At 39.7% G+C, this 26365-nt stretch overlaps 1 protein-coding gene across 7 annotated transcripts in view; it reads right to left on the reverse strand.

The window, feature by feature from the left end:
• LOC135113178 (GATOR complex protein Iml1-like) overlaps positions 1-26365 on the reverse strand; it is an 81721-nt gene that overhangs the window by 39502 nt on the left and 15854 nt on the right. For 6 of the 7 annotated variants that reach the window (XM_064028286.1, XM_064028285.1, XM_064028281.1 and 3 more), the window contains exons 8-20: positions 26302-26365; positions 25525-25721; positions 23664-23953; positions 23011-23152; positions 22408-22540; positions 21053-21162; positions 20508-20634; positions 19647-19916; positions 17328-17399; positions 16495-16656; positions 6850-7046; positions 5924-6153; positions 4205-4382 (exon numbers count right to left, since the gene is read on the reverse strand). The exon at positions 26302-26365 is cut by the window's right edge and continues 124 nt beyond it. In XM_064028286.1, the coding sequence (XP_063884356.1) occupies positions 4205-4382; positions 5924-6153; positions 6850-7046; positions 16495-16656; positions 17328-17399; positions 19647-19916; positions 20508-20634; positions 21053-21162; positions 22408-22540; positions 23011-23152; positions 23664-23953; positions 25525-25721; positions 26302-26365 (2172 nt within the window). The remainder of the gene's footprint in view (positions 1-4204; positions 4383-5923; positions 6154-6849; positions 7047-16494; positions 16657-17327; positions 17400-19646; positions 19917-20507; positions 20635-21052; positions 21163-22407; positions 22541-23010; positions 23153-23663; positions 23954-25524; positions 25722-26301) is intronic. The other variant, XM_064028283.1, reaches the window with a different exon arrangement.

A 26365-nucleotide genomic window follows, 5' to 3' on the forward strand; every position in this document is an offset into this window, starting at 1 on the left:
GCAGAAAAGGGCATGCAGGGTCATCCTTGGCCCTGCCTACACCACCTATGAAGAAGCCCTGACCACCCTGAGTCTGTCCAGACTATCCACCAGGCACCGAGAGGCTCTGGAGAAGTTTGGAAGGGGACTACTGCATCATCCACATCTCAGACACATGCTGCCGCCTGACGCGCCTTGCCCGGTCCGTGGCACCAGACACCACAACAAGATAACGCCCCTAAAGGGACCGCACATGGACCAGTACAGACTCAGCGTGACTCCCACCATGGTGCGAGCCATCAATCAATAGTCCCTTCTAGATTAGACTTACCTTTAGGATTAATGTTAAGTATTTCACGAGGAGGCAGTAGACACCTGCCAAAACGATAATTACTCCCAGTGAGGTCTAAAGCACTGTTCAGGGGGTGCTGTGAACTTATCATTAAACCCAGCTGTGACCTCACTGTACGTTTCCCTTTGTGTCTCACAACACAAGGGGGCAGTCACAGCCTGCCCTCTAAAGACAACTCTCTTCCTCCACACAAAACTACAAGCACCTAATAACACACACACCCTTCACTCAAAAATTTTAAAATCATGGCGACTCCTACACCAGCCTCGGAGTCCCCATCTGGGGAGGGGACCATAAATGTCCCCAGGTCGGACTGCCTTTCCGTCAACGACCCTAAGTGCCTTGACACCCCCCTCAACTTTTTCTTCATTAACTTCTGCAACATTCGCGGTCTAAGATCTAATTTTCAATCTGTAGAACACCACCTCTCCTCTTCTAAACCTCATCTTCTTTTCCTCACTGAAACTCAGATGTCTGAGGCAACTGACAGTAGCCCCTTTTCTGTTCCCTCCTACTTTCTCTATCCTCATTTTCGATCCAAAGCTGGATGCTGCGTTTATGTGCGCAATGACTTAACCTGCTCTTGTGCCCACGCTCTTGAATCTTCCGAGTTTTCCACCATCTGGCTACGACTACAGAGTCATTCTCATACTAAATTTATCTGTGCTGTGTACCTCTCTCCTAACTCCTCTGACTATAAGAAATTCTTTGACTACTTAACTTCCAAAGTGGAGCACATTCTGACCCTCTTCCCTTTTGCAGAGATCTCCATTCTTGGAGACTTCAATGTTCACCAGCAGCTTTGGCTTTCCTCTCCCTTCACTGACCATCCTGGTGAACTAATCTACAACTTTGCTATCCTCCATGACCTAGAGCAATTGGTGCAACACCCTACTCGTATTCCTGACCGTCTTGGAGATACGCCCAACATTCTTGACCTTTTCCTGACCTCTAATCCTTCTGCTTATGCTGTCACCCTTTCTTCTCCGTTGGGCTCCTCCGATCACAATCTCATATCTTTATCTTGTCCTATCACTCCAATCCCTCCTCAGGATCCCCCTAAGCGAAGGTGCCTCTGGCATTTTGCCTCTGCTAGTTGGGGGGACCTGAGGAGGTATTTTGCTGATTTTCCTTGGAATGACTACTGCTTCCGTGTCAGAGACCCGTCTTTGTGTGCTGAGCGCATAACAGAGGTGATAGTGTCTGGCATGGAGGCGTACATTCCTCACTCTTTTTCTCGTCCTAAACCTTCTAAACCTTGGTTTAACACAGCTTGTTCTCGTGCTATACATGATAGAGAGGTGGCCCACAAAAGGTACTTAAGCCTTCCATCACCAGAATCTCATGCACTTTATATTTCTGCCCGGAACCATGCCAAGTCTGTTCTCCAACTAGCCAAAAACTCCTTCATTAACAGAAAATGTCAAAACCTTTCAAGATCTAACTCCCCTTGTGATTTCTGGCATCTAGCCAAAAATATCTCCAATAACTTTGCTTCTTCTTTCCCTCCTCTACTTCAACCAGATGGCACCACTGCTATCACATCTATTTCTAAAGCTGAACTCTTTGCTCAAACCTTTGCTAAAAACTCTACCTTGGACGATTCTGGGCTTGTTCCTCCCTCTCCTCCACCCTCTGACTACTTCATGCCACGTATTAAAATTCTTCGCAATGATGTTTTCCATGCCCTCGCTGGCCTAAACCCTCGGAAGGCTTATGGACCTGATGGGGTCCCTCCTATTGTTCTTCGAAACTGTGCCTCCGTGCTTGCACCTTGCCTAGTCAAACTCTTTCAGCTCTGTCTGTCAACATCTACCTTTCCTTCTTGCTGGAAGTTTGCCTACATTCAACCTGTTCCTAAAAAGGGTGACCGCTCTAATCCCTCAAACTACCGTCCTATTGCTTTAATTTCCTGCTTATCTAAAGTTTTTGAATCTATCCTCAACAGGAAGATTCTTAAACATCTATCACTTCACAACCTTCTATCTGATCGCCAGTATGGGTTCCGTCAAGGCCGCTCTACTGGTGATCTTCTGGCTTTCCTTACTGAGTCTTGGTCATCCTCTTTTAGAGACTTTGGTGAAACTTTTGCTGTTGCCTTGGACATATCAAAAGCCTTTGATAGAGTCTGGCACAAAGCTTTGATTTCCAAACTACCCTCCTACGGTTTCTATCCTTCTCTCTGTAACTTCATCTCAAGTTTCCTTTCTGACCGTTCTATTGCTGCTGTGGTAGACGGTCACTGTTCTTCTCCTAAATCTATTAACAGTGGTGTTCCTCAGGGTTCTGTCCTGTCACCCACTCTCTTCTTATTATTCATCAATGATCTTCTAAACCAAACTTCTTGTCCTATCCACTCCTATGCTGATGATACCACCCTGCACTTTTCCACGTCTTTTCATAGATGTCCAACCCTTCAGGAGGTAAACATATCACGCAGGGAAGCCACAGAACGCCTGACTTCTGATCTTTCTAAAATTTCTGATTGGGGCAGAGCAAACTTGGTATTGTTCAATGCCTCAAAAACTCAATTCCTCCATCTATCAACTCGACACAACCTTCCAGACAACTATCCCCTCTTCTTCAATGACACTCAACTGTCCCCCTCTTCTACAATGAACATCCTCGGTCTGTCCTTTACTTATAATCTGAACTGGAAACTTCACATCTCATCTCTAGCTAAAACAGCTTCTATGAAGTTAGGTGTTCTGAGACGTCTCTGCCAGTTTTTCTCACCCCCCCAGCTGCTAACTCTGTACAAGGGCCTTATCCGTCCATGTATGGAGTATGCTTCACATGTCTGGGGGGGTTCCACTCATACTGCTCTTCTAGACAGGGTGGAATCAAAAGCTTTTCGTCTCATCAACTCCTCTCCTCTAACTGACTGTCTTCAGCCCCTCTCTCACCGCCGCAATGTTGCATATCTAGCTGTCTTCTACCGCTATTTTCATGCCAACTGCTCTTCTGATCTTGCTAACTGCATGCCTCCCCTCCTTCCGCAGCCTCGCTGCACAAGACTTTCTTCTTTCTCTCACCCCTATTCTGTCCACCTCTCTAACGCAAGAGTTAACCAGTATTCTCAATCATTCATCTCTTCCTCTGGTAAACTCTGGAACTCCCTGCCTGCTTCTGTATTTCCACCTTCCTATGACTTGAATTCCTTCAAGAGGGAGGTTTCAAGACACTTATCCACCAATTTTTGACCACTGATTTGACCCTTTTATGGGACTGGCATTTCAGTGGGCATTTTTTTTTTTATTAGATTTTTGTTGCCCTTGGCCAGTATCCTTCCTACATAAAAAAAAAAAAAAAAAAAATTTCCCCACCCCCCTCTGTACATTTTCAGTTTGTTAACTGCCTAAATATTATACCGTTTTTTATTATTATATATTATTATTATTATTATTATTATTATTATTATTATTATTATTATTACACACACACACACTAAAATTTTTCCAATAAATTCATTATGAAACATAACAAAATTTTTTCCACAAAACATCCTTGTAAAATAGGATTCTTATGCAGAGGTGTGTCTGACATGCCACAAATATGGTAAGTAAATAATACTAAGCCCTACAGTTTATTCTCATTTACTGATTCCAGCTTTAAATATAAAACCTAAAACAATAGAAATACAGAAAAAAGGAAAAAATCTCTTAATACTGTACTTGCTGATGTACAGCATGAATGAGTGGTTGGGCTGGATCATGCTAAAGTGGAAACTGGTTGTAAATTCAATCAAATCTGATATATTTAAAGTCACGTTACACCAAATACATGAAAAAAAATTGTGTAAAACTGAATCACCTGTACATGATCTAAATTATTATAATTATTATAATCATTACGTACTATTATTTAACGCACCTCAATGAGTGGGTAGTCCGGAGACTCGCCCCGGAAGCAGATGTAGTTGTCGAGGTGGTTCCACATGTAAGTCTCGAGGCGCTCCGTCCTGAAGTCCACCCAAGACACCTCGTAGCTGCTCATCTCAGGTGCCCGAAACCTGTACTTATATTGGCGCTTCAGCTGAGGGTACGGGTGTCTGCCGTGACATGCAGGAACAGGAGAAGGAGCAGCAGAATGAGAAGGGGGTGTTAGTACTCATAGGAAATTTTTGATATCATAAAAAGAAAGAAGAGAGAGAGGAGAATTGAAAGAGCTGACACTAGTGAAGGAAAGAAAAGAGAAGAGACTTGATATGAAGGTCTTGACATCATTGGAAGAAAGGAACAAGAGGAGACTGATAGGATTTGACACCACTGGAAGAAGAAAAGATGGGACTCAATGCCAACATACAGAGCAATGAGAATAATGGAGCAATTTGGCAAGAAAGACATGTTTACAAGGGATGTGGGGAATAGTATAAGAGAACATGATAAGAAGAAAAAAAAGAAGTTGCTCAAAGGACACAAAAAAATACAGCTATCTTTACCAGTGAGGGGGTGATCTGGATAAGGAAATAGTAGATGCTGAGAGTATGCATGAGTTCAAAGTAATAAATGACCAAGTAAGATGCAATGACAAACAGAAAGATGGGTAAAGCATAACTACTAGGTACACACACACACACACACACACACACACACACACACACACACACACACACACACACATACAACCCTCAGCTCAGCCAGCAGATAGTGACATACAAAAATATCCCTCCCATACACACACACACACACACATACAACCCTCACTTCAGCCAGTAGATAGTGACATACAAACACACATCCCTCCCACACACACACACACACACACACACACACACACACACACACACATACAACCCTCAGCTCAGCCAGCAGATACGAGTAGTGACATACAAAAACATCCCTCCCATACACACACACACACACACACACACACACACACACACACACACACACACACGCACACACACACACATACAACCCTCACCTCAGCCAGTAGATAGTGACATACAAACACACATCCCTCCCACACACACACACACACACACACACACACACACATACAACCCTCAGCTCAGCCAGCAGATAGTGACATACAAACACATCCCTCCCATACACACACACACACACACACACACACACACACACACACATACAACCCTCACCTCAGCCAGTTGATAGTGACATACAAACACACATCCCTCACACACACACACACACACACACACACACACACACACACACACACAACCCTCACCTCAGCCAGTAGATAATGACACACAAACACACACACCCCTTCCACACATACTGGAACAAAGGAGAAAAAGAGGAGATTTGCTACCTATAAGTTGGTAAATAAAAATGGAAATGTAAATAATGACAAACTATTACTAAAAGAGACAAGCAATCATGGCAGTAGAAGGGGACACCCACACAAGTTGAGGAAAAGATGTTCAAACACCACAAACAAGAACATTTTTCCACAAAGGCACACTGAAGTTTGGAATAAACTAAAAGATACAGTTTTGGTGACAAGTGTGCACAAACTAAAGGAAAGATTAGACATGTATAGACACAGAGATGGGACCACAGCAGTGTAGCTCAAGCCCTGGAAATTACAACCAGGTAAACACAACTTGGTGAACACACACACCGGGGCCTGTAGATGGTGACGGTGATGGTAGAGCCGTACAGGAGAATCTTGTGGAAGATGCGGCCAATGGAGAGGCGGTACTCCTGTGTCACTGTGTTGTGGTGGGTGCGGCTGCGGTTCCGGATGAAGGACCCCACCCCAGAGTACCCTGCAGCACCCCCTGATCCAAGCTCCCCACTCCCTGCTCCCCCAACGCCGCCCCTCTCTGCCAGCATTATCATCTGGAAGCCCTGTATTGGGGAAGAAAGTGTTATGTAAAGGACTCATATGGGGGCTGGAAATTACCTAAGTAAATCATTAAATCTGCATGCCATTTTCAGAGAAAAGAGAAATATATATATATATATATATATATATATATATATATATATATATATATATATATATATATATATATATATATATATATATATATATATATATATATATATATATATATATATATATATATATATATATATATATATATATATATATATATATATATATATATATATATATATATATATATATATATATATATATATATATATATATATATATATATATATATATATATACACATTTAGCATCCCTTTCCACTTTGGGCTGATAGGGCTAAGAATGTGAATAAGTGTGTGGTGCTTTGTGTGGGATTGCTCAGCTGGTATACAGATGGATAGATTCAACCAATATCCTCAATCACTCATCATTTTTCTGGTAAACTCTTGAATTCCCTGCCTCCTTCTATATTTCCTCCTTCCTATGACATGAACTCTTTCAAGGAGGTATCACGACACTTATCCTCTAATTCTGAATGATCCTTTTTGACTTCTGTTTAAGGAGTGGCACTCTTGTGGGCCTTTTTTTTTTTTTGTCGCCCTTGACCAGCCCTCCCCTTACACGAGAGAGAGAGAGAGAGAGAGAGAGAAAAGCACCCTATTCACCTGAGCCAGACGTTGTGACACCAGTTCTAGGAAGACCATCTTGGTGGTGAGAGGTCTGAGCACTGACTCCTCAGGCTCATCCACCAGCAGGTTGTAGTCAGCCACGACGTAGTCGTTGTGGAGGGACTGTTCCTCAGGGAAGTAGTCTGTGGTGATGGGCAGGCAGGCCGGCAGTGTCAGGCTCTTCCAGTCCACTCCTGCAGGGGACGGACAGGGTGAAGGAAGTGTTGGGTTAGTGCATTTATTTACTTATTTATTCTTATTTTTCTGATGTACAAAGAATCAAGACTCACTGGCAAAAAGAAATGCAGAAAGACCAAAAAGGCCACTAACTGTCTCTCATTAAAGAAAAGAAAGAAGAGACAACAGTTTGAGTTTGTTATGTTGGTTGTAGTTTGTTTCTCCTTTCAGCTCCTGTGTTGCCAAAAGTGAACTGCAACTTACAAATGAATCATGTTGCTTTGAAATTATTCATAAATAAAAATTTAAACTGATAATTCCAAACACCAATTTTCTTCCAGTTAATCCATGTTTCACCTGCTTTTTGGGGGAAGGAAATTCTCTTAAAAATTTATATTCCTAAGTACCAGTTCTGCATCCATATATCAGGACAATTTGTAAATGCCAATCCTACTTTCATAAATGAGAACAAAGGGCAAAACCATTACACACATTTGTATCTTTTGAAGTTACAAATCAGACATTCATAAATTGCAATTCGTCTGTATCTAAGCGACCTGTTGGAAGGGTATCTGAGTGACTCGAGTGTTGATGTGAATGTTTATAGTTACCAGAAAGTTCTATACAGGTAAATATTTGTGTGCTGGTTCTGGATGATAAGCCTTCAGTTCAGTTCCTGTGCTGGTATTCAAGGAGCGAGTCAAGTAATTGTTTGAGTGACTGACTTGATTTCAGTGCCTGTTTCTTGTCATCTCTGTGAACTCTTCTGTCACAATGAAGAGTTAAAGTTTTATATACAGATGGTGTTGTAGCCCTTGTGTCACTACTAAGGGTTGCACTCACCACTCAGTCCCTTCTTTACTCAACATTTCTTCACCACTCACATCATCATCACCACCATCAGCTACCATACACTCAGAGGGAGCTGCAGTCACTGTAAGTCACTACAATCACTATTAACCCTTTCACTGACAATATCTTTCCAGTAATTAATAAAGATTTTTTTAGACATATTTGTGTACCACAGTGTCTTGAGTGGTTCTGTAGCCTGGACCTCCTTATCCTTTTTTTTTTTTTTCAGAACTCAAAATGTTAACAAAAGTTAAGATTGACAATAAAAGGGTTAAAACCACCATTCTGTCGTACTTCTGTCATAATCTTCACATCTCAGCCACTACTGTCATGCACCCACCAGGCACTCCTTCACCACTCCACTATGCTACACACGCTTGCATGTATATTGGTTCAATATCCTTCGCTCCTTCTATCCCACTCTAAAACCATGATGTCACTTCCTAAAGCTCTCAGTTGAAAAGTAAGTACACCACACAAAGGTCAAGTTAGTGTAATGTCTGACTTCGGAGTATCAGAGAAATATGAGAAATCGATCTGAAGGCGAGGTAAAATGGCTGTGAGAAGTTATCGGTGGTTACTGAAACCCTGACTGGGAGCTGAAGGCCAATATGACTGACACATTACCAGTTGGGCCAAAAGTCACCAAGGTCTGTGTGACTTTTGGTTGACCTTGCCTGTCCAGTCACTACATTAACATTGATATTTTTGTCCCCAATGAATAAAGCAAAAGTATATCACAGTTACAAAATTATTGACTTTATAAAAAGATGTCATAGTTGTCTAATTTAGTGACTTAACAAATAGGTAAATTGTGATTACTGTCTAAATTTGTGACATAATAAAAAGATACATCAAAGTTACTGTCTAAATTGGTGACAATAAATACATATCTGTCACAGCTATTGTCTAAATTAGTGACTCATTATAACAACATGGCTATTCAAATTAGTGTTCAACAGAAGTCAACAGAGGTTAGTGCTATCAAACTGCAATGTATACTAAATAATCTTAATGGTGCAGGGGTAACATTTGTAAAATAATATATCTACACATGTAAGGGAGCAATAAATGCACAGAGGACGGTCACCAGGGATTCACACATCAGGTGCCCTGGTGGCACAGTTAGCTACTACATCATATACAAAGGTCACTAGTCTCCAGCTTCACACAATACCAGTCAACCTCAGCCAACACAACAGTTTCAGAGACAGTCATACCACATGAATTTTTTACTACATCATATACAGAGGTCCCTAGTTTTCATTTCCACACAGCACCAATCAGTCCTTACCCAACATTTTCATCACACAATACCAAATAGTCAACTCTTGACAACACAACAGTTCCAGAGCCTGTTGTGCAAGGTTAATTTCTTACTATGGTCTGGCAAATCTAAACTGGAGTGTGTGATATATAATCACCCTGGTGCAGTGTTGTTGTCTCTACATCTGTCAAACTGACCTCTGTTCCATGTGCCCATGCCATTTCTTGGGAGATGAACATTTGGTCAACTCATTGTGCCCTTCATTATGCTTGCTTGCATATTCTACCCACTCTCTGTTCACTGTTCATTCACCAGTGTAGCTGCTGTTGTTCGAGATCTGACCTCTCAAATATCACTAAGATCTTCATTCTTCTTCTTTCTTTGAAAATATAGATTTACTTTATCATAATATCCTTTACTTGACTGTGTATATGTGTGGAATGGTGTGGTGATAGATCTGAATGCTGCAGACATGATGACCTGACCTCATGTGGTGGGTGTGTGAGTGGGGCATTGGGGTGACAGCTGCACCTCACCTGACCTGGCTGTTCCTTGCAACACCACACAAGTGAGGCGTCACATGTTATACCAGGTTCTTCATATTCATGAGCAATAATGGATTATTTATAAAAAAAAAAAAAAAATGATAGCTTTGTTAGAATATAAGAATACACAGTATTTTGACAAGATTTACAGAGGGCGAAAAAGAGCAGTGCGCTGAGAGTGGGGGTGGTTCAGCTGAGGCAACTACAGTGCACCTAGAGGATTATGCATCATACGTGCCAGTTTAGATTTGCCAGACTATACATCACATACAGAGATCACTAATTTTCACTTCCACACAATACCAGTCAACCCTCACCCAACATAACATAACGTAACAATTCCTGTGAATTCCTCACATCATATACAAAGGTCACTAGTTCTCATTGCCACACAATACCAAACAGTCAACTTGCATCCAACATAACATTTCCAGAGCTTACCAGGAGGTGAATTTCTTGCTCAGCTAAGTTCCTTAATCTTAACCTTTTCACACCCATCTGGTGCATTATTCCTTGGTTGCAAACCAATTACAGTGGAATCTCGGTTCTAGAACTTAATTCGTTCCTTAATGCCATTCAAAACTTGAAATGTTTGAAAACCAAAACTATTTTCCTCATAGGAATCAATGTAAACTGGATTAATTCATTCCCAGACACCAGTCTACACTGTCTTAGTGGCTTATGACAGATGCTCCCACAGCCAAGATGGCTGCTTCACAGCATCTCCACCTCCCAAATTATTTATCCAGAAAGGATGTATTGAATGAACTTTGTGACACAGAACTCATCAGAAGATACTGTTAAGACTGTGCAGGGAAGCCTTACAAAAGGACACAGAGAGGAGCAACCCACTTTCTGCCAAAATGAAGGTGATCATAACACTCAGACATCTTGCTGCTGGGAAAAGCTACAGGAAAAATGCAGTTGTGCAGTAGTGATGGCCACAGGTGTCTCAGGATAACTCCTGAGAATCAAAAGCTGTTTATATCGTGGCTTTCCAACTGGATCACATTTACCTCACTTCAAACATTGAATTACTGTCTTACATTCTGTGTCTCTTCTCCAAATATATGAAAACAAAGTAAATATTTATAGGAACTATAAATTAGTAAAAAATGGCAGCTTTTGCTACATCTTTTAATATTTAAACTTAAGTAATGTTTCAAAACTGAATTATGGTATCACAACCGAAGCAATAAGGAGTCCAGAATTTTGTTAAAAAAAAAATTTTTTCGAAAAGGGAGGCATTCGGTAATCGAGGTTTCACTATTTTCTTCTACTGCCACCTCTAAACATTTTACTGATTGGAAATTTCGAGGATCTATACATTTAATTTATTTTCTTTCTAGAGGGTGTTATGATTTTGCACAGTGTTCTTAGTGTGAGTTGGTGCATACTCCAGCGAGAGGGGTACCCTGTGATGGGGTTAGGTTATGATAAACTCTCTGTAAGCAGAAAATATCATGATGAACCATAAATCTAGATATGGTAAAGACTCTTCATGCTTTTACAGATCCACATAATCTTTGTTAAATTTCTTTACATTTCACCTATCCTTACAATCACAAATTTTTGTGTGTGGTGAATTCACAATTGGTGAGAGTTGACAGTACATACCTCATCCACATGTGCCACAAACACACACTTCCACACATCACCCACAGAACCTCCAGCAGCAAGATCTTGATGTCTGATAAAGACTGATGGCAATTATGAATTTATACAAGACTGAAGGCAATGACAGTAAAAGGAACATTCTGACAAAATTTTCCACTTCATTCAATGGGAAATACTACACAAGGCAATGGTGCAGAGGGAAATATACAGGGTTTTATTGCTTGATGTACAATTGAGCTCCTTAACAAAAACAGAAGAATGAAAATATACAGGGTTTTTAGCTCCTTTAAAAACAAAAAAAAGAGAATATAGAATAAAGTAATAGCTAAATAGTGCCAGATGGTAATATTTCAAGCTTACTCCAATTCACATTATGCTAAAACACCTACTCCACACACACACACACACACACACACACACACAAACATATTAGAAACAGAGAACATGGAACAGAGCAAAACTTTATTCCAATTCATACCTCAGGCACACATATCCAGTCCCCCGAAAACACACACACACACACAAAACACCAAGCCACTGTTGCTCTCAGGTGTGAGTCTACTAACTACATTGGAGGTGAGGGAAAAAAATGTGGATAAAAAACAGTTGACGCTAACCTAGTCTGGTCCGCACCACGTCCCTCTGTTCAGGAGCTGCCATGGAAAGAAGTGGGGGAAAGAATGGTGGCTGAGGCTTACAGAGGCTGTAGGGGAGGGGGCTGTAATGGGCAACTTAGAGGGGCTGCTGGGGAGGGGGCTGCAAGGGGAAGTGTCTACCAGGAGAGGGGGACACATGCACACTGGTTAGTTATGCCTTGGAGTTGCCATTGATTTAGTTGGCTTATGAGTGATTGTGAAGGATCTGAGTGTTGAATTTGTTTGATTTTTCCTTATCTGTTGGGATGTTTGTAGTCTCTCTCTTTCTCTCTCTCTCTCTCTCTCTCTCTCTCTCTCTCTCCGTTATATTTTGACGTGTATTTTCTTCAGTTTTTACTTTATTTTTCTTATTGGCATTATTATTTTTTTAATCCACTATACAGCAACTACTGCACTCTCTCTCTCTCTCTCTCTCTTTCTATACTAACTTTTTTCCAAATTTCAGTTCATCACAGACACACAATACATTCCATTACTTCAATTCAAAATTCTTCTTCTTTTGACTGATGCCTCACTCCCTTAAACAAACAAACCACCTCTGTTCCACTCCACTCCCTGTCACTCACATGCAAGACACCCCACTGCTAAAAATCCTGTGTTTATAGCACCATTTTTTACATTATTACTAAAGTGATTGGCCTTAAATTTCTAGGGATGCTGCTACACAGACACACAAAGATTAATACAAGTGAGACTAATCATTCAAACCCCAAGATCTCCTTTAGCCAATATTCCTGTGATTACTGCATCTTTATTTATTTACTACTGAGTTGATTACCTCACATTTCTGCTGCCTTGATTTATGAAACTTTATACATACATACAAGAGACTGATCATTCACACTCAAGACTTCCTATTGGAAATATTCCTGCGTTTATTGCATCCTTATTTATTCATTACCAAGCTGATTGCCTCAAATTTCTAGGGATGTTACTGCTTTGAAATATGAAACTTTAAAACTTTATACATACAAGTGGGGCTGATCATTCACACCCAAGACATCATATTGCCAATATTCCTGCATTTGTTGCAGCTTCTTTATTTACTAATGGGGTCACTAGTTTGCAATTTGTAGGGAGGTTGCTGCACTCACATACAAAGCATTATATAACAGGTGAGGTTGATGTCTCTCTCAGAAGGGGAATACAAGAGGTTTTAGTGAAAGTATATATCCCGGCATCAGCCTTTACTGCAAACAGGCAAACAGGGATAAACTAATTTATAGGCACAGAAATCTATGCTCCAGTTAACTCTGCCTGCCAAGGGTTCTGCTCAAGTTTAGAAAATTGGGTGATGATGGTTTAAAGGGTAATTTTGAAAGGTACTGAAGATGCCAAAAGGAATGGTTGAGTGTTGATTAAATTAACTTTGTCAAGGGTTATCCTCAAGTAAAAAAAAAAAAAAAAAAAAAAAAAAAAAGGATGGTGCTCCTTCAACTCTTTCACTGCCACACAAAACAATTAGCAGCATCAGAAGCAATGCATGAAGTCTTTATAAGTATCTACAAGAAAGTTAGCAATGAAAAGAACATATCTTGCAATCTCTTCCCAGTTCAAAGATTAGCAGTGGCTATAGAACAAGTAAAGATGTCTCAGAGAGACTGGTAATTAGGAAAGGTGTACCAAGTGACAGTCAAAGGATTAAAGGATAATTTTGAAAAGTAAAATAATGTTTGTTGCTTACTTTTTCTTCATATTGATTTCTTGAAATTTACAGACAGCAAAAGAGGTGACTGAGTGGTTGAGCAAGTTAACTCTCCCATGGGTTCTAAGTAAAAAAAAAACGGGGAGGTGCTTTTTTACTGCAATGTTGAAAGGCACCACAGATAGTTGAGGGAGCAAGTTGATCAGGGAGTAGTTAATCAAGTTAACCATTTGATTGCTATTTGGTACATCTTTCCTTAATTACTGATCACTCTGAGACATCTTTACTTGTTTTACAGCCACTCTAATCTTTAAACTGGTTAGAAATTGCAAAATCTATTCTTTTAATTCCCCTTCTTTCTTGTAGATACTTAAAGATTTCATGCATTGCTTTTGGTGCTGTTAATCTTTTTGTATCACAGTAAATTGGTTAATTCTGTCATTGGTTCTCCTCAAGCTTAACAAATGGGGTATTGCTAGTATGAAGTGTAATTTTGAGAGGGAAAAGAATGTTTGCTTGGTTTCCTTTTCTTTCTTTTCCAATACTGATTTCTTGAAGTTTACTGTTTTTCTTCTTTGTACCACAGACAGCAAAAAGAAAGGTTGGGAAGTAGATGAATAGTTGAATTAATTTTAAAATGAGTAAGAATAATTTGTTCTGTTTACTTTTCTTTCTTTTCCCCATACTGATTTCTTGAAGTTTACTGTTTTCTTCACTGCACCACACAGGTGAAGGAAAGGTTGAGTAGTTGATGAATAGTTAAATTCCCTATGCTCAAGTAGTTTAATTTCTGCATGGTAGATTTTATAAAGTACCACAAGCAGTATGAGAGGAGGCTGAATAGTTGATGAATAGACGAATCCATTACATGCATGTAGTTTTATTTCTGCACGGTGAAATCAAGATGGATTACTCAGATAAAACAGTATCATCATTACTGGTTGAAGGGTTTTTATGCTCAAGTATGTGAAAAAAAAGGATAAGTAAATAAAGAAATAAAAATAAAGTAAAAATATAAATACAGTAATATCAAATAATTAGGAACATCACACCCCCCTACAGATAGATAATTAAGGTGGCAATATTCAATCATCATCATCAGTTAAAGGGACGTTATGCTGAGTCAACCAGATGTAAATGAAAAGAATAAGTATCAAAGTAAAAAAATATACATAATTAAACAAATACCAAATAACATCACAGGAGCACCACACCCCCAGGTAGATAATTACGGTGGCAAAGTTCACTTATCATTATGCTAAGTTTGGCAGATGTACACAAAGAAAAAATAAATTAATTAAAATATAAATATAAATAAACAAATAAATAACAAATACCGCAGGAACATCACAACTCCACAGGTAGGTAATTGAGGCGTCCCGCATTAGAAGGGCCACTCGCACCATCCTGGTATGTATGGCACTCTATTGAGATCTGAACTTTTGCCCAGGAGTAGATGAGTGTCCCATCAGTAAGGTAAAAAATCTATACAAGGAGAAAATAATTTTTATGTCCAGTCAACCATCAATGCAGGTGTAACATGCTGCTGAAGGCCTGTCCATCCAGGATGAGCTGCTGTTATAATTCAGAAAATTAGGAATTAGTTCCTTTTGTTTTGGTGTCTTTGTTGAGACAGAAAGGATGGCACTCCCAGCTTTTCTGTTGTGTATTAGTAACTGATGAGGGGCCCTTAAGCCTCTGACCAGTTTCTTCACCATTTTTCCATTTTATGCTATTGTTAATATGTTTCAATATTCATGAATTATCACCATGGTGTGCAGTATTCAGAGAAAAATGCAATCAAACTTTGGTGAACTTCTGAAACCATAATACAATTTGCAAAAAAATATGCAAAAATTAGGTAGTGAATATCATGATCTCAAACATTTTTAAAGGACATCATGATTTTGATTGTCTGCCAATCATTTTGAGACCAAGTTCATTGTCACTGCATATATAATAAGAAAGTTACAGTTGTTGGAAGTTCACAAAACTTTGAGCGCATTTTTCTCATGTTCCTTATTTTGGTGTGAGCAGACCTTCTAATGATAGACACCTTAATTAAGATGGCAAAGTTCGATTAAGAAAAAGATCAATAAAAATAAAAATAAAAGTATAAATAAACAAATAATTCCAAATACCACAGAAGCAACACACACCCACATTTAGATAATTGAAATAGCAAAGTTCAATAATCATTACACTAAATTACCCAGATGTATAAGAAAAAAATAAAAATGGAAATAAAAATAAAAGTACAAATAAACCAATGAATAGCAAACATCACAGGAACATGACACCCTCACAGGTAGATAATCAAAGTAGCAATGTTTAATCATAATTACACAAAGTTGGCCAGATGTATAAAAAAAAAAAACTAAAATAAAGATAAAAGTATAAATAAACAAATGAATAACAAATACCATAGACACATCACACCCACAGGTAGATAATTAATGTAGCAATCTTCAATTATCATTGCACTTACTTACAAGAAAAAAATAAACTGGAAATAAAAATAAAAGTACAAATAAACCAACAAATAACAAACATCACAAGAACATCATACTCTCACAAGTAGATAATTAATGTAGCAATATTTAATCATCATTAAACTTAGTTAGCCAAACGTATTAAAAAAAACTGAAATCAAAACAATTAAATGAGTAAAAATAAAAAAAAATTAAAAAATAAAAGCAAATAACATTACAAGAACACCACACCCTACAGATAGATAATTAAAATACCAATATTCAATCATCATTACACTAAGTTAGCCAGATGCATTAGAAAAATCAATATCTATAAATAAATAAATAATAAATACCACAGGAACACCACAAACCCACCAGTAGATAATCAAAGTAGCAATGTTAGGCTTACCTGTAGTGAGTCCAGCATTCCACTCCTGTTCCCCCGTGGCGCCCCAGATCAGCGTGGCGGGGAACTTTGCCTTGCCAGAGTTGACACCCCCCACCAAGCGCAGCCCCCCGCCCATCCCCGCTCCTCCAGCCTTCTGTGGGGTGCCGGCGCCACGCAGAGTGACTGTGGGGGTGGTAAGTGATGTTAGGTTACAGTTCCTGTTGTTATTATTGTTGTTGGTGAAGTTGGGTTAGGTTATGGTTCTTGTTATTGTTGTTGTTGTGTTAGTGTTGTTGTTGGCAAACTGTGAGTGTGGTAGTAGGTGATGTTAGGTTAGGGTATGGTTCTTATTGTTGTTGCTGGTGGTGGTGGTGACAGGTGAGGGTAGTGACAGGTTAGGTTAGATTAGGTTATGGTTCTTGTTATTGTTGTTGGTGGAGATGGATGGCCTGTGGTGGTAGTGGTAGGTGATGTTAGGTAAGGTTATTGCTCTTATTGTTTTTGTTGTTGCTATTCATTCTCCTCATTATCTTAAGTCTTGTGTGCTGGTTTTATTTTTTTTATTTTCTCCTCCATTCTTTTCCCCATCCTCATCCAATTTCTCTTTCTTCCTCCTCATCTTTCTCTTTCTCCATCCATATCTCTTCCTTCCCCTACTCTTCCTCCACTTTCTTTCCTTATTCTTCTTTCTCCATTCTCTTCCCCTCTTCATCTTCCTCATCCACCTCTCACCCTCCTACTTCTACCTTCCCTCTCTATCTATTCCTCCTACTTCTCAGTCAGTCCCTCTCTCTCTCTCCTCTCTGTCACCCAGCCTTTCCAATCTTTCCCTACATGACTGCAGCACATCTTACTGTCCACAGAGGCAAGGGAACTGTTCTGGGAGGTGGTGCGCGGCCTGCTCTCCCTCCTCACTCCATTGATACCTGCAGGACAGAACACAGGTTAGTGACTCTTCCTTGTGGTGCATAGTATCACTAACCATGCCTCCAGTGGTGAGAAATACAAAGGAGGTCTAGTGTAGATAATATATATACAGTACCCTCACAAGTTCTGTGTTTGTTTCTTCTGGTGAGGGAAGTTGTGATGGTAAGAACTTAGGACTTGGCATGAAACTTGGAAGAGTACTGTAGAATGTCTTAGCAAGAAAATAGCAGATAAAAATACATGGAGCAATATGTTAATAAAGCTTCTGTTAATCCTTTCAGTGTGAGACATATTTCTAGCAGTCACGATTTCTTGAATTCCTTTCATACAATAATTTCTGGATTAGTTCTCTAGCTTAGAAAAGACAAGAATTAACCTCCTTTTCTTTCAGTATCTCTTTTCTATGATCATCGTAGGACACTACTATTAACAGATTTCCCGGGTGTTAGGAAAAGATGACTACAGCACTAAAAGGTTTAAACTATGTGTGAAAACAGGATGGAAAAGAAATTTCCTTTCTATCACTAAGCAGTCACAAGGGAATCCCACACACCCTATAAAGAAAGAGGGCATGGGGGTATTTTATTAGAGTACAGATATGAGAAAAGGAGAGAGTACAGCAAAGACATTCCCCACTTAGAAGAGGAACCCACTGAGTCTTGTAGAAAGTGAGAACAGGGATATTACAGAGCAAAAAATTAACAGGTAATCACAGGAAACTATACTTAAATTCACAGTGCTGAATGAAATTAGAAGATATGCTTAATTTTAAAATGCAGAATAGGGTAGGAGGAAAAATACCTAACATCACTGTGCAGGATCAAATAAGGCAAGAGTAATTAATTTATTAGACTTACTCCAGTGAATGCTATAAACTTACTTACTTACCATATTTGATGGCTCATAAGATGCAGCTTTTCTCAAAAAAAAAAGTCTCAGGAAATGAGTCTGTGTTCTATGAGGCCAAGGTTCAGCACTGAGGCAGTGGTTGGTGGTAAGTCTAATCAAACCCAACATCTTTGCACATGTAAATAAAGTGATGATTGGTACTGTACCACAAAACAAACTCTTTCTTTCAAGGTAACAATATATAATAGGTCATACTTACCGGTAATTCACACAGAATGACACCAGTCAGGAAGAATTTGCCTAAGTGACCATGCACCACGCATTGCATGTACCAAAACAAACATGTGGTCAGTTATGCACCGAACCCAGTGACACAGGCAACCTTCCCTGCGTTTTTTGCAATGTGATGCCATTACTCTGAGGTAAGACACACAATTAAAATTGCACCTATCTTTTAACATTCTTATGAACAAACTTTATTACCCCTGTAGTCTCTCACAGGGGTGTAGTCTCTCACAGGACACCATACGCCAGGTACATGTTTACATCTCACAACAGGATTGGTACGTAGGCTACTAGCAAATATTAAAGCTTTTAAATGCAAAATACTGGGATCTAATAATGATCTAAATGCATGTGAGTCTTCAAATGTCAGGTGAAACCCTTCACTTTATATTCAGAGTTTAAATCTGCCCATTTATCTTTTTTTTCATTTCAATGTCTGCCAAAACTGGGTGCATCTTATGAACCACCAAACACGATATATTACCAAATGAACTTAGAACAGAGTAAGCCACTGCACTTACTCTAATGACTGTTACATGCTTTACTACTACTAATAAATAAACTTAAAATAGAGTAAGCCACTGTATTTACTACAATCACTGTCATATACTTTATTAATATTACTGAATGAACTTAGAATAGAGTAAGCCAGTGCACTTACTCTAATGACTACTATATACTTCTATTTATATTACCAAATTAACTTAAAACAACCTGTATATACATTCATATTACTGAATGAACTTATAATAACAGAGCAAGCTACTGTACAAACTCTCATCACTGCTAAATACAGTCATCCCTCATTAATCATGGTCTCAGTTCCCACAGTTTCACTTTTCCATGGATTACTGTCAACCACAAATTCAAATTAACAGAGGAGGTGATGAAAGGTAACCTACCAGTATCAATGATTTTTCTTTATTTTTTAGTTAAATGCAGTTTTTCTTTATCTAAACAGAATTTTGGGGACTCAACAGTGTTCTTAAAGGATGGGCACTAATTTTCCCTATCCACAGTGTGTGTTACCTGACCCCCGTGGATAACAAGGGATAACTGTACTTTACTTGTATTACCAAATTAACTTAATAACAGTAGCCCAGTGCACTCACTCTCCTGACTGTGCTGGGAAGTGAGGTTCCGGGGACGCAGGCCGTTCACCTCCACCATGCCAGACCCGTTGTACATCCTGAACTCAGTGCTGGGGGAGGCAGGGCCGTTCTTGGTGGGCGTGGAGGCGAGGTGATGGTGGTGGAGGTGCAGGTGTGCAAGGTAGGTGGTGTCCCCATCAGGTGTGGGCAGTGGTGAGGAGGACACAATGTTGCCTCTCACTCTACTGCTCACCTGGTAGTGGTGCTGCTGGATCAGGACGCCTGTCTGGTCTGAGGGTGACAAGTACAGGCTGCTTCATAAAAGTTGACAAATAAAGACTGCTTAACAAAAAGGGTTAGGAATTAGATCAGAAGGCAACAAGAAGCTGGTTTACAAAAGGAGTTAGGAATTAGATCTGAGGGTGACAAGGAGAGGCTGGTTCATAAAAAGTGTCAGGAATTAGATCTGATGGTGACAAAAAGAGGTTGGTTTACAAAAAAAGTTAGGATTGAGAACAATCTTGAAACCTTGGTATATGCACAGTGATAAGAAAGCTTCAAGAGGAGGCACAAAAACTGGTTTATAAATATGGTAACAAATGAGAACAAACTTATTAAGAACACAGTCAAGAGGAGGATGGATAAATTCATGCATGTATTTATCCAGACAATATTAGTTGATTTGCTGATGATGTGCGTGTATTTCTCTCTCTCTCTCTCTCTCTCTCTCTCTCTCTCTCTCTCTCTCTCTCTCTCTCTCTCTCTCTCTCTCTCTCTCAACTGTCTGCCTGTCTGGCTCTTTAACTTTAGGGTCATAATCTCTCTCTCTCTCTCTCTCTCTCTCTCTCTCTCTCTCTCTCTCTCTCTCTCTCTCTCTCTCACCTTTGGGGAAGATATGAATCCACCTCCGCCTGTTTGAGGTCAGCTTGATGGTCATGTGGGATGGGTCAAAGGGGTTGATGAGTGACCTCCCAGGGCGGTGGGTGCTGACTGGCTTGTTCTTGGTCAGCTGGGGATGAAAACACAGGTCACTGATAGGCTGGTAATAGTTCTTGGTGCAGGAAATTACGATGTTCCTCTACTGTTGGTCAGAGGGGAGATAAGATATGACTGTTGTGGATGAGACTGATGGTGATTTGTAACTCCTGATTGCTTAAAATACCATCCTAATCATAATTTCATTCAACATCTTTATTTTCTCTCACAACACTAAAATCTTCTATTGATAATCTGCATAAAGTTAGATGAAACAGATCAAAATTACTTGTGTTTACATTTGAAGAAACATTTGCAGATTTGTGTTTGTGTAAGATGGAAAGCAACATTTGAGTTTAAAAATTAACATTCATACAAGAATTTTCATCTCTAGTGGCTGGCTCAGCACACCACACCTGTTCTGCCAGGCCTGCCAGCTCTGCTTCCCTCACCTGTGTCCTCTCGCAGGGGGAGGCGCCATTGCTGGACCCCACTTTGGAGTGTGAGGGGGATGTCTCATCTCCCTCGTATAGTGCCTGTGTGCGGGGACGCTGCACTCCTGCTGGGGGGATGGGGATGGAGAGAGAGAGAGAGAGAGAGAGAGAGAGAGAGAGAGAGAGAGAGAGAGAGAGAGAGAGAGAGAGAGAGAGAGAGAGAGAGAGAGAGAGAGAGAGAGAGAGAGAGAGAGAGATGATGAGTTACTGGAGTCATTTCACATCCCTTCACTCTCCCTGTTCTCTTTTATTTTACATCCTTTCATTTTGTTCCTCTCCCTCATTTCACACCCATTGACACTCCCTTTTCTTCATTTTACATCCCTTCACTCACGCTGTTCCTCTCCCTCTCCTTTCACAAAGTTGTTCTTGCATTACTGTCATCCTGTTCCTATACACTCATGTTCAATTCCACTTCTTTTTTTTGTGTAAGGCCCACTAGAGTGCCATTCCCTAAACAGAGGTCAAAAAGGATCATTGAAATGTGAAAGCTTAGCAAATTAGCTGAGACTCCTCATCAAAACCCATTACTATTACCGACAGCCTCTGAACTTCATGCAGTCAACAGTTAGAGGGAATGAAGTAAAAATAGAAATATAATTGTAGTGGATAAATTTATCTATCTATATACCAGGCCAGCAATCTCACACAGAGCAGCCTAGATGAAGCATCACAAACCCATACACGCACATTCACAATCTTATTCCCATTAACCCATCACGGAAAGGGATCATCACGTGGACCACCGTATTACACCACAGGAGCTTAGGCACAGCGCAGTGTTTTAAGAAATTGTCTCTAGTTGCATATCCACTGCACCTGAACACATAAAATGGAAGAATAAGTAGAGATAATTCCAGAAAATCCCTTCATTACAAAATATATCACTGCAAACTTTATATAACCCTCTAGTGATACCAAGACTAAACTCAAACTGATGTCACACCACTGGAAGGATAAACACAAAGAATCACAAGTACAGATAAACAGTCAAAGCTAAATCATTAGCACATCATAATGAATTCCACAACTAAGGTTTCCCTTAGTTCCAGCTCCTCACACACCTACACAACTAAGGGTTCCCTTAGTTCCAGCTCCTCACACACCTATCACACTGAATTCCATAGCTTATGGTTCTCCAAGCACTGACCACCACCCCAATTCCTCACACACCTTCTAACACTATGAATCCTGTAGCCAAGGGTTCTCCAAATACTGACCACCTCCCCATCACCTCACAACCCTTCTAACACACTAAATCCCACAGCCAAGGGTTCTCCAAGCACTAATCACCTGCCCAGCTCCTCACACACCTTCAACATTGAGAGCACCAAAGGACTGTGAGTACATCTTGTTTTCTGTGATGCGTGCTGGAATGTTGATGGCAGGGGACTTGTCAATCACCGAGCCCATGCCGCTCCCCATGGGCACTAAGGAGCTGGAGATCTGTGGGGTGGTATGAGGAATGCTTCACTTTCATTGGTTTATGTTCATGTTGGGTGGTGTGGATTTTTGTCAGTGTGACTGTGTGTGAGAGAAGGTTGATAATTTCTTTATATTGGGTGTGGATTTTTGTTAGTGTAACATGAGGGGAGTTGTGAGGTATTTTAGTGATTTGTTAGGGAGTTTGAAGGATGCTTCACTGTAACTCATTCATGCAAGCTGGTGCAGATTTGTGTCAGTGTGTGAATGTGAGTGAAGTTGGGAGGAGATATTTTAATGATTTATGTAGTTATGCATTATTTTATTCACTTAATATTACTTTCTAGTACACACACACACAAACACACTCAAAACAGAGTACACAAACATACCAGAAACTGAGCCAATACAGTTTATAGTTGGGCTGGGCTAGGTTAAGTTAGGTTAGTTTATAATCTTTCTCATTCACCACACCTACACACACATGCACACACCTGCTCCACCCCACTGTAGAGGTCAGGGTCAGACAGTTTGCGGTGCAGGCTGACGCGGGTGATGGGCTGCATGGAGGAGGAGGGCGGGTGGCCCTGTGGCGCCTTCTTCCTGGTGGTGGGACGCTGCAGGCTGCGGTATGCCCTGTGAGGGAGGCAGAGGAAACTCGGTGGTCATCAGCTGTGCACTTAATGAAACCAGTTCTAGAGAGCAGAGATTAAATTTGAATATTTTTTTTATTTTACTATTTTTTAAAGATATGTGCTAGTTTCCTATTGGTTTAATAAGTAAATAAAAGACAATCCCATTTCATATTTTTTCTTCTGTGAGTGTTTTAAGATTTAAAATGAAATATTTTTATCCTTTGTTCCAATCTACAATATTTACATTTACAAATAAAAATTATTAGAACAATTCAATGATCCAAATTTACTAATATCTATAAAGAATATAAACTTCAATCAACTGTGTGTAAATAAATACATACTAGACATAGCCCAGCCTACCAAAGCTTAAAACAAGCACAGCACACAAACCCTAAATAAACTAACCTAACAAAACAAAACCAGCACTCACTTGTGAATAAACAAGACATTGCCCAATCAGCCCAAGCATAAAACAAACACAACACAAACCAAACCAAACCAGCACTCACTTATTGTTGTGGCTACTCGGCAACTTGAACACCTGGGCGTCATAAGAGTCATAATCAAAGATAGAGTTGGGCAGTGCTGTGTCTTGCAGGGCTGGCTTCATGCAGGGGGCCGAGGCGAGGCAGTCCGGCCGCTCTCTCCTGGATGACTTGGGCTTCTCTGGCGGCAGCTTAATGCGTGGGATGAAGGTGCCATAACCAATCTTTTTCTTGGATGAGTAGAAGCTGAGGTTGATCCAGGTGTGGGGCATGCTGTAGTCGTCCGCGTTCACCCCGCCCTTCTTGTTGTGAAACTGTGGGGTAGTGGTAGTGGTGGTGGTGGTGGATGAGGCATCATGTGTATGTACTGATGATTTGTTATGCTTTTATTCTAGTAATTCCCTTTTCTGTTATCAAGAGTTTCACTGCTAGACAAATTTCCTTCTTTAATGCCTACAACTCTTCAGACAGTATTTTTGTGCTAGGCTCTCATAAATACTTTTGCAGCTTAAAAAACAAAGTTACCTTCTGCTTTCCCTCTTTTCTCTCCTGCGTCTCCATGCAAAGTCTTTAAAGTGCTGGGAAGGTCAAGGAAGGACAACCACACCAGCAAAAAGGGTTAATGTATTATAGTTTATATACTTGAGATAATGTGATATGCAGTAATTTACAATGCAAACATCAAGGTATGAAATTTTTATAAACACCTGCAGGAAAGAGATGAAAAGCATAGATTTTGCAATATTTAGTGAGTGTAAAGTTTGGAGGTGGCTGTAGAATGAGAGAAAATATCCCTGAGTGGTTTGTGATTAAGGAGAGATGTACCAGGTAGCAGTAAATGGATTAAGGAAAGTTTAAATGTGTGTGTTTGTACTTTTCTTTGCAATATTCGTTCTCACATCACTTATCATTCTGTCACTGTGGAAAGTTTAATGTTATGTCCCTATACTGGTGTTTTTGTTGCACTTTTGCTCCTGTCACTCATTTGTCTATTATTGTGGAAAGTTAAGTGTTATATGTACTGGTGTTTTTTGTTATACTTTTTATTCCATTCATCCATCATTCTCTCATTGTGGGAAGTTTAAGGGTGTGGTTCTGTACTTTTGTCTTTGTAGCATTCACTCTCAAGCCACTCATTATTCTTGCACTTCTGTCTATGCAGTGTTCACTGACATATCCCTGTACTCTTGTCCTTCATGCATTCACACTCACACCCTAGTCATCCACTGTTCTGTCCATGCTACTGTTGCTTTTATCATCAGTCAGTCCATCTAAAACCTATTTGTAAAACCTCCCTCAATGGGAAATCCAAGACAAGGGTTCTACAGGGCAGTAGCTTTAGAAGAACACAACTGGGAAATATGGAATCAAGGCCTAAAAGAAAAATGTTGTAACAGTAGCAAACATAGAAAAACAAGCTACATCCAAAAGAAAACAGACATTACTTTCTAATGACAAAACCTGGGGGTACTATTCTACATATCTGTTACTTCCTTTACCTTGAGCAGGGGTAGAACAAGGCAAAAATAATGGGAATGTGGTGACAGTAGTAGCAGTACCAAGCAACATAAAAAAAAAAAAAATAAATAATAAATAAATAAATAAATAAATAAAATAAATAAATAAATAAATAGAAAAAAATACATATACTGCTGCAAAAGAAAACACACATAACTTTCTAATAACAAAACCTGGGGATACTATTCCACATATCTACCACTTCCTTCACCTTGAGCAGGGGCCCTTCAAACCAAAAACAGAGGGAATGTAGTGACAGAAGTAGCAGCACCAAGCAACAAAAAACTAGCTATACCCAAAAGAAAACAACATAACTTTCTAATAATAAAGCTTGGGTCACTATTGTACACATCTACCACCTGTTTACCTTAAGCAGTGGCACAGCGTGGAGAGGTTGCTCCCCAACGCATACCAGGTCTGAGCCCACACCATTGTCAATGATGCGCTGCTTGGTGATGTTGGTGAGCTCCCGGTCCACCTCAAACACCCCCACCCCTGGTGTCACCACCACTGACACCTGCCCAGTACGGTCAAAACTCCGGTCCAGGTAGTGCTTCTCAAACACTGCCAGGGGAAGAGAGAGAGAGAGAGAGAGAGAGAGAGAGGAGAGAGAGAGAGAGAGAGAGAGAGAGAGAGAGAGAGAGAGAGAGAGAGAGAGAGAGAGAGAGAGAGAGAGAGAGAGAGAGAATTAAAATACTATTACAACTAGCCTACTAGAAATAAATAACAACAATGATAATAATAACACTAATAATAATAATAATAATAATAATAATAATAATAATAATAATAATAATAATAATAATAATAATAATAATGATGATAATAATAATAATAACTAATAATAATAACACTAATAATAATAACAACAATACATATCATACATGCAAACCAGACTTAAATACCACCACCACCACCACCACCACCACCACCACCACCATATAATATCATTATTATAAATAAATAAACAGGTAAGTAAGTAATAATAATAATAATAATAATAATAATAATAATAATAATAATAATAATAATAATAATAATAATAATAACAACAATAACACACATTACACACTCACAAACCAAACCTCAATACCACACCCACCACCACCACCACCACCATCACCACCACCACAACCTTACTTACCATTGAGTGAAATATTGAGCACCTCGAGGAAGTTCCCCTGTGAGGCTGATGAGTTGACAGCCTC

The sequence above is a fragment of the Scylla paramamosain genome, chromosome 25 (genome assembly GCF_035594125.1).
Source record: "Scylla paramamosain isolate STU-SP2022 chromosome 25, ASM3559412v1, whole genome shotgun sequence".
Lineage (NCBI taxonomy): Eukaryota > Metazoa > Arthropoda > Malacostraca > Decapoda > Portunidae > Scylla > Scylla paramamosain.